The sequence below is a fragment of the Fukomys damarensis genome, unplaced genomic scaffold, assembly GCF_012274545.1.
Source record: "Fukomys damarensis isolate Sample0158 unplaced genomic scaffold, DMR_v1.0_HiC HiC_scaffold_16, whole genome shotgun sequence".
In the NCBI taxonomy this organism is placed as follows: Eukaryota; Metazoa; Chordata; class Mammalia; order Rodentia; family Bathyergidae; genus Fukomys; species Fukomys damarensis.
This window is the reverse complement of record NW_022900928.1, coordinates 21,690,785-21,700,117: the sequence shown is the minus strand read 5'-3', so window position 1 is coordinate 21,700,117 and position 9,333 is coordinate 21,690,785. Positions and strand designations below refer to the sequence as shown.

General features: G+C 42.3%; 1 protein-coding gene across 2 annotated transcripts in view; it reads left to right on the top strand.

The window, feature by feature from the left end:
* The first annotated feature begins 649 nt into the window (after positions 1-649).
* The window catches only part of Olfml1 (olfactomedin like 1), a 25,357-nt gene continuing 16,673 nt past the window's right edge, over positions 650-9,333 (top strand). The window contains exons 1-3 of one of the 2 annotated variants that reach the window (XM_010615952.2): positions 650-800; positions 930-1,156; positions 3,939-4,227. In XM_010615952.2, the coding sequence (XP_010614254.1) occupies positions 1,028-1,156; positions 3,939-4,227 (418 nt within the window). In that variant the 5' untranslated portion in view covers positions 650-800; positions 930-1,027. Of the gene's footprint in view, positions 1,157-3,938; positions 4,228-9,333 lie in introns of both variants that reach the window. The other variant, XM_010615950.2, reaches the window with a different exon arrangement.

Genomic DNA, 9,333 nt, shown 5'->3' with positions numbered 1-9,333 from the left:
CATGAGCAGGTGACTGAGAAAGAACATGGCAAGTCCTGGACTGACTCACAGGAGAGGATGAGGTAACTAGAAGCCTGTACCGCAAAGGTGAAAGTGGAAAATGTTACCACTTTGCTCCAGAGATAGGATCTATTCTCAACTATTAAGGGAACTGGGGGAGTCGAGTCCTACGTATTTCTAGCTGGTAGCCTTATAAAGGGAATGCTGACATTGTGACTGAGAAAACGCTAGGACTTCTTTGCAAAGGAATTTCATTCGTTGATGATCTGGCTCCGGAAGCCCCAGATTCAGTATCACTAACGCTTGTTTCTTTCTCTCAAGAAAATTCTTCTAAGCTCAGTCCGGGATGTCAACAATTGTACCTCTCAGCCAGCAGCGCAATGCAGCCCTGTGCACTGGCTTTTCAGAAATATGGGTAGGTCATGTTCATTTTCCCAGCTGTGCCTTTAAGAGCTGCAGGAATGCAAAGGAAGTCTGGAGAGGTGGGGTCTCCCAGTAGAACTTCTGGCAAAATGATCCTGGGAATTTTTGCCAGAAACTAAGCTGAGATTCTAATTCTCAGAAGTTGGGGGTGGCTTGCGTTGGGTCAGGCCTGTGATTGGACTGCAGCGTGTATTAGGGAGGAGGAAAGCAAAAGTAAAAAGGAAAGAGCTGGGGGGGAAGGGAGGGGAGAAAAGACCTCACCACCCCATCCCCACACCCTAGGCCTAGACGCAGTAAACAGACACCAGCCTGGAGGGGCCCGCACACGTCAAAGGTGAGGGCAGCAGATGCTGGGCCCCGGAAGCTCTCTGTGCCAAGTAAGTGTCCGAGGCCTCCAGGGACTCCCCTGCCAACAGCTGGACTTGATCACCAGCTTGCAAACTGAGATCATGCATTGGGTGGAATAACAAAAGGACTTTACTTTCTGCAAAACATTGTTTTTCAAGGACTTGCTACAGCCCCAGAGAATAGGCGAACATCTGGACCCTTGAGTCTTCTTTGAGGACCACAGCTTAAGAGATTGTGCTCCTGGGGATTTTGCAGGATGATGATAGCCCTTCGGAGAGCCTGTGCCCTGCTGGTTCTGTTCCTTACAGCATTTCTGCCCTCACCGCAGTATGCCCAGGACCCAGCCATGGTGCACTACATCTACCAGCGCTTTCATGCCTTGGAGGTAGGTGATATCTGGGCTGCCTAACAGGGAACATGTCTCCCAGAAATCACCTTTTTTTTTTTTTGGTGATAGGGTCTTACTATGTAGTTCAAGCTGGGCTTAAACTCAGTAGATAGCCCAGGCTGGCCTGAACTCGTAGGGATCCTCCTGCCTCAGCCTCCTGAGTTCTGGGATTACAGGCCCATACCACTATGCCAGGCTTGGAAATCACTTTACCCAAACTTCCTTGTCTTTCCTTTGATGTATATTTTCTAGATAGGACATTATAAGTCCATTTGCTAAAATTATACCTATAAAAGTGTATAAACAAGTAGTTTAAGGCACCTATAAAGAATCTACTCTGCCCCAGCCCCAAACCTTGAGCATGTCTTCACTCTCTATGCAGATCTGGCAGTTTTTCTCATCTACAAAATGGAGATGATAATAACGGAATTACCCCCTTCTGAATATTTACTAGAGCGATTCCAGCTCTGAGAAGTTGAGGATAATTTCTGTTGAGTCATTAATCTATACTTTACAACATTGTCTGGCCTGGTGGGTAAATGTCTAAACTGTTGGACAACCTTAATTCAATACAATAGTTTCTTAAGTGTAAAAATTAAAAGTCTTGGTCACTTTTCCTTAATGTTTTATTGCATGGGAATGATAACCCATTTTAGATTTTCTTTTTATCTTTTCATAATAAACCATTATTAGACCAGTGTAACAAGTGTTGATACTGCATTGAGAGGCTAAGTCTCAGATTTTCTTTTTTGCCGTAACTGAACTTGTACTTTGAAATGAGCGGTTTTCAGAAATGTTAAACAGAAAGTATTCCGTTTCCACCTCACTAGAACTGACAAGACCCAATATTTTTGTAGGCCAACTAGGCTCTCGGGACAAATTTCTTCCCTCTAGTCTTTGACACATCTCAGCATTGAAAGCTATTATTTCGTATTTAATACTTTGCACTGCTACCTACCCCCCCACATATTGTGGATGGAACCCAAGACCTTTGCACTGAGCTACATTTCCAGCCCTTTTTATTTTTATTTTTTTATTTTGAGACAGGGTCTCATTGAATCTCTGACTTAATAGGGTTAGTTTCAAACTTCTAATCCTCCTGCCTCAGTCTCCCAGGGTGCTGGGATAACAAGCATGTGTGCTTGCACCTGGCTAATACCTTACTTTTGTACAAATTAAATTGATATTATTTATCTTCTTTCAAAGACACATCGATCTCCAATATTTATTATCTGTATTTTCTGGGAAAATCTGCAAGTTCATATTATTAGGTCATCAAGTTGCAGTCATGGTAAAATAACTTGACTGAGTACCCTGAATGCATTTCTTAACATTGACCCATCAGCACACTGAGGCTCAGAGGCTGTGGATGAAACATTCCTAGGCCAGTTGCCTTTTGCTGCTTCTTTATTTGCTCTTTCCCCAGACACCTGTCCTTCAGTCTCACCTTTTTAAAAGCCCAAGAATTATGCTCAGCATTTAGCACCAACTCACCCTGACATTAGAGCTAGCCAAAATTCCTGTAAATTGTTCCCTACTTTCTTGAGTTTGTAGGCAGACAAGTGCATATCATATGCAGGAATGCTTTGGTACCTCTAAATGGGAATTTGTAAACATGGGGATGTGATCCGTACGGATCTTCCCACCGTGGTCCTCTCATGGCCTGGAAGCCCACTCCCGAGGGGCAGTCATTGTTGGCCAAAGCACACTCTTAACAACCAAGTGATACAGTTCCCACCCAGGGAAGGATGGGTCAGAGGCATAAGAAAAAGACAAAACGGATATGGATTTAGAGGATTTTCCTCCCTCTCCCTCTCTCTCTCTCTCTGTCCCTATTTCTTGTTCTGTCTCTATCTCAGTCTCTTTCCCCTCAAAATGAAGTCTCTCACACACAATATTTCTCTTCGGCCCATACATTTCTACAATTGTGAAAAGCATTCTCGGAGACGGTGTCAAATGAGCTTTAACGTTTTCTAATTTTTAGCTCAGCCATCCCATTTCCGTTCATATATTCTTCGAGTCAATAAATATTTGCAGAGTACTGTTACACGATAGGCCCTGTGCCAGGCACTGGGGATGGGGCTTCCTTCTGGAAATCTATCCTAAGAAAATGTCCAGTTAAGTACATGAAAATGTAAATACAAAGGGGTTTTTTGGCATTATTTGAATGACAAAAAATTGAAAGCTATTATAAATGTCAGTCCAATGCAATCCAACAGAATAAATAAATGAGATAACAGCCTCCCAGAGTGCTGGGTTTGCAGGTGTGTGTTAGCATGCCCACCTGGACAATATAATTTTTATGTCAAAAAAAAAATCAGCACCAAAACTTACAGCATGGCTATTGCCATTAAAATATGCTGACAAGATACCAGCAGGTTAAAAATACATTACAGGGCTGGGGATTTAGCTCAGTGGCGCCATGTCTGTTGGCAAGTGCAAGGTCCTGAGTTCAATTCCCACTACAGAAAAAAATACATTACAAGCATACATATAATAAAATCATGTTTTATTTTATTTTTTGCAGTGCTGGGGATGAAACCCAGGACTTATTCCATGCCAGTCCACGATTCTACTGTGGAGCTAAATCCCCACTCCTAAAAAACACATTTTGAAATATGTATTTATATATTTATCACTAAATACCAATGGCACCTTTGAACTCAAGATTATGAGTGATTTTTATTTTCCCCCTTATGATTATTTGTATTTTTCTAATCTTTTTCTATGAATGATAAATAACTAACAATAATTTGGTAAATTTATTTTCTAACTGAAGCAAGGGCTGGAAAAATGCACCCGGGAAACAAGGGCATACATTCAAGACTTCCAAGAATTTTCAAAAAACATATCTGTTATGCTGGGAAAGTGCCACACCCACACAAGTGAATATAAGAGTGCAGTAAACAACCTGGCACTGAGAGTGGAACGTGCCCAGCGGGAGATTGACTACCTGGAATACCTTCGAGAGGCTGAGGAGTGCACGGAGTCGGAGGAGAAGACGCTGGCGGAAATGCTACTTCAAGCAGCTGAGGAAGAGAAGAAGATCCGCACTCTGCTGAATACAAGTAAGAACTGTGTCCTTCCCCACCCCTTCTAGGGGCTGTCACCCTCAGAATGCTGGACACTTGGGGCAGCCAGGGCGTGTAATCGAGCATTACGAGCTGGTCGTGTGCTTTAGGGAGAAAGTGCCGAGAGAGCAACCTGTGCAGGGAGTAGGTGTCGAGTCCCTTCTCTTTGCACAGGGAGTCTCGAAGGACCCAGTGAAGTCAGGGCTATAGTGTCGGAAGTCAGCTTTGGTGGTCTCCTCCTGAGAGGTCTTGGTTTGGTGGTCTCGGATTCTCCAGAGAGAGTGGGAGATTGGTGGACTCTTTATCCAGTGCTCAGAAAATAAGGAGTGGCTGCCAGTGTGCCAAGCAACAATTTAAAACTGGAAATGGCAACAGCCTACCGTTAGAGCTGGAAAGTGTGGTGATTATTATTGTGCTGTCTGGAATGGTGATATCCAGGGAATTTGTGTCCAATCTTGTGGTCCATCAGAATCACTCTCAGGCCATTAAGAATAAAGCCTCGTAGCTCAAATTATAATACAAAGTATCAAGCAATAAACCCAAATGAGAAGGAAATTTTCCTCTGTATGGGTCCATTTCATTTAAAAAATGAGACAAGTCTCCCCTTCTGAGTCTGCATTCTGAAATGGTCTCACTACAGATAGGAAGACTTTATTCATAGGCAGATTATTTCCACCCCAGATTCAAGAAACTCCGTCAGGGAAAGAAGGCAATAACTGAAGACCTCTGGCAAAGGGCATCACAGGATGAAACAAAGTAGGCCAGCTCTGGTGGGTCTCTTCCTCTTACTATAAAGCCACTAATGTAATCATGGGAAACCCACCCATATGACCTCATCTAACCCTAATTACCTCCCAAAGGCACTACATTCAGATACTATCAGTATGTGACTTTGGGGATTAAGGTTCCAACCCACGAAGTTTGAGGGACACATTCAAATCATAGCAACTTAAGACTCTGAAGAAAAGCTCGTTTATTTGGTCACCACTTATTTTCTACCTCTCGATCCATAAGGTCAGCTGTTTGAGAGCTTGGACTCTCCACTTCATCTCCATTGTGTCTCCGATGGTTAGAATAGCGTCTGTGTTCAAATAAATAGTTAGGGGGTAACTAAGTGAAAAAATAAATGAATGGATGGAGGAATTGTCAGCACAGTCAGAGGGATGACATGGGCTTTGGTGGGGAAAAGAACATCTTAACCTGAGTCAGAAAAGAAGATGAAGACACCTTATCTGTAATACGAAGCAGTTGATCAAGTTGATCAAGTGATTAATGCTCTTTGGTCCTGTTGTTATCCTGAGAGGAACCATCCTCTGAGAGGGAAGCAGCTAAGGGTAAGAATAGAGGGAAAGAAGGAGAGGGTGTATGGGCCAACCATGGATGAACAGGGTTCCTAAAGAGCTGATGGGGAACTAGGGTGTAGGTCAGGGGAAGAGCATCATAGAGTATGCGGAAGGTGTGGGTGTGGTCATCGATTTTAAAATGTCCTTGGGAGAACTAGGTGCTGAAGCACCTGAACTTTCATACTAGGGGATAGGCAGTTTTCAGCTGGAATGGTGATGCTAAGCTTCTATTCCCTGGATGCCCTCAGCCTTCAGGCCTTGAAGTTGCCCCCCGCCCTTTCACTTCAGCTAGAGATCAGCAGAGGCCCAGGCTTGGAATTGAAAGCGTTTTTGGATCCCATCCTCTGCCCCATCTATCAGAGCCTGGAGGTCTTAAACATTTCCTCCCCCAACTCTGGCAGGTGAAGCCCTCTCTCAGCCTCTCAGAGACGGCTGCTTCTAGAACTCCCGTCTAACGACTCAGCCAACGCTTACTGTCCCTCACTACGGGGTGGGCTGTGCTACACGGCAGGGCAGAGGAGTGAGTAGGACGTGTGAACATCCTGCATGAGTGTTACACAGCTTCCCCCACCTCCTGCAACCCATCTGCTGCCCTGTAGGCCTTCCCACAACACAACGTGGGCCATGCTACTCTTTTGTGTAGAATATTTTGTTATTATTTCCTATTAATTATCAACAATGGAAAAAATCTATTCTATTCCCCAAGCTTTTTACATAGAGAAGATCCTCCACAAAGCAGCCAAAGCTGACCTTGACTGGTTCCTCTCAGAAGTTATCCTCGATGTATATAGTATATGTACGCATGCATACACATGTGCATGTACACATATAAACACACAGGGATTTAACACACTCAGCTGCGAATACTTGTGTGTATTTGACTCCTCAACCTGACATCTCCCTTTCTGTATTCAGAGTCTAGAACGGGGCCTCACATGGTGCAGGCCATAGAAATTGTTTGTACAAGAGATGTTATGGCAAAGGCCCTGTAGAGCTTGGTTTAGGGAAAGGCAAAGCCATAAACAATTCCAAGCCTGTAACTAGGGCTCCCCTGACCTATTAATTTCAGAAGTTATCTGTCCACAGCTAGACTTCAGAATACCAATTTATGTCCCTATTCTGTTTCCCATTTTATATATTGTGTCAACCCCGTCTTCATACTTTCTTGTGGTGTTTATTAGTAACTATTTCCGTATTAGTTTTCTAATGCTATACAGAAAATCAGTATAGATTTAATAGCTTAAAGCAATAGAGATTTATAATCTCAGAGTTTCTGTGGCTCAGAAGTTTGGGCAGAGCTTAATTTGGTCTTCTGCTTAAAGTTTAGCAACTGAGGCACTGGAGTCCTGAGGCTTCCCTTTGCATAGGTAACTTATAGAATGGCAGTTTCTCTTTCAAGGCTGAGAGGAGTGGTCTTCTCTTCAAGAAGTACCTGGTGCCTCTTTCAAGAGTTTTTATCCTACTACGTCAGGCTTACCTATAATCATCTTTTATTTAAAACCATTTGAAACCTTAGTTATACCTTTAAAATCCCTTCAATCTTTGTCTTATAAGACACCTAGCTCTGGCCCACACCTCAGGGAAGGGAGTTATATAGGACGTGCAGCTGTATAGAGGCCATTTTAGAATTACACCTGTCACCTATGTCCATCTACTACTAATTACTGGAACTTCTTCTACCTGGAAGAGAACAATATTCTTATCTTCTAACTGTGGCCTCCCAAGAATGTACTAGTTACAGTATATATCTACATTAAAACCCTAAAGTCTCAACTCAACACCTCTAGGGAGACAGACACTTTGGGCTTATGGACCAGGGAGGAGACACCTGGGGTCAGATCACAGGGTTCCTGTCAGGAATTGATGATGCAACTTCATTGGAAAATTTAACCTTGTGTCTCAGGAGACTTCCAAGGAATTCTAATACATATTAGTCAAAATGGTTCTCATTTCGCCTAGGAATATTTCTGTAGCACCTACTAAGGGTCACACACTGGGAATAATAAACAAGATAAGATGATTCTATAATTAAGCTATTCCTTAGAAAGCTGTCTTCAAGTTTTCATCCTTTATTCTGAGATGATCTTAAAATAATGTCCACATGAGGACCTCAATCTTCAAGAGATTTATTGAGATTATGTAGTTAAGTGAAATTCTTACATTTTATCTTTCTCTTTCTCCCTCTCTCTTTCCTCCCTCTCCATCCCTCTTTCACATTCATACACAATTTAAAATGCAAGGGAGGGAAAGTTATAGCCTAACTTAAACTTCAAAATCATTCCAACTCTTTGGTACTAAAACGGTCATGGCAAGGCACTGTGGCCTCAGACACCCAGACTGAGAATTTATCCAACTGAATTGTTTGGAAGATTCCTGGGGCAGCATTCTCATATGGATAAAAGTATTAACTTCTGTAACTGGTAAATAGCTCTTGAAGAAAAATTTCTCAAAGCGGTCAAAACAAGTCATTATAGCAGATTTTATTTTATTTCCTGTTTTAGTCCAACTCCTTTTACTGCAAGGGTAACACGCAAGTTACCTTAAGTAACCCTCATCCTGCTGAATTGAATAACTGATATCTTTTGTTAGCTCATGTTTCAAAGAAGAAAGTCTGTTGCTGCATATTTAAATTCTGCTGGAATCCACTTAGGGAGATAAATGTGCATGCCCTATATTCAAATTCATTAAAAACAAAACAAAAAATAAAAAACATCTGAACAAACAAACAACCCACTGGAAGCCAAAAGAAAACATATCTGTGAGCCAACTGTCAAGGTCTATTAGTTTGTGGTGAGTGAAACAAAACACTAAGAGACGTATAATTTACAACAGATGTATTTACCACAAAAGAGATGTTTCAAGGTTTACGTGCAGGTGTAAGCTGGGCGGAGAACTGGGGTGCTCATGTGTGTGTGTGTGTGTGTGTGTGTGTATGTGTGTGTAGTGCACCATATATTGTACTTTCCTTGCTAGTGTTTGTGCCCAACTTTCTTTTTCTTTTTCTTTTTTTGACACAGGGTCTCATTATGTAGTTGAGACTGACCTGGAACTCACTTTGTAGCCCAGGCTGGTCTCAAACTCACAGTGATCCTCCTGCCTCAGCCTCCTGAGTGCTGGGATTACAGGCTTGTGCCACCATGCCTGGCTGTGCCTAATTTTCTAGAAAGAACTATCCATTTCACTTATCCATTTGAAAATTAGCTATTTATGAGGATACTTATAGCAAAAGGTCCCAAGCTTCTCATTCCAGGTGAGAACATTTATTCGTTCCCTCTCATTTGTTTATAAATTAAAGAAATATCTAACCGAATTCCAAATATAGTTAGCCTCATCCTTAAAAAGCTTCCACCAGGAAGGGAAGGGGAAGGGGACATGAAAAGAATTAAGATGTGTACATTTTCCAGCTCCAGGATAACCATTATGTAGTGCAAACATGTACTAATAAAAATTAAAATTTAAAAAAACCTTCTACCCAAACTGTAAGTGCTGTGGTCCCCGCATGCTGAGGCAGGAGGATTGCAAGTATGAGCCCATCCTGAGCAATTTAGAGAGCCAGTGAGACCCTGTCTCAAAATTAAAAATAAAAATAAAAAATAGGTTGGGGAAAAAAAATAGGTTGGGGAATGTAGCTCTGTGTGAAGGCCCTGGGTTCAACCCTCAGTATTGTGGATCCAACAACAGCAAAAACTTGCATGGCCAACAGGAAAAGCCTTCTAGACAAAGCAAGATAACAGCCAAGAATGAAGACTGCTCAGATGAA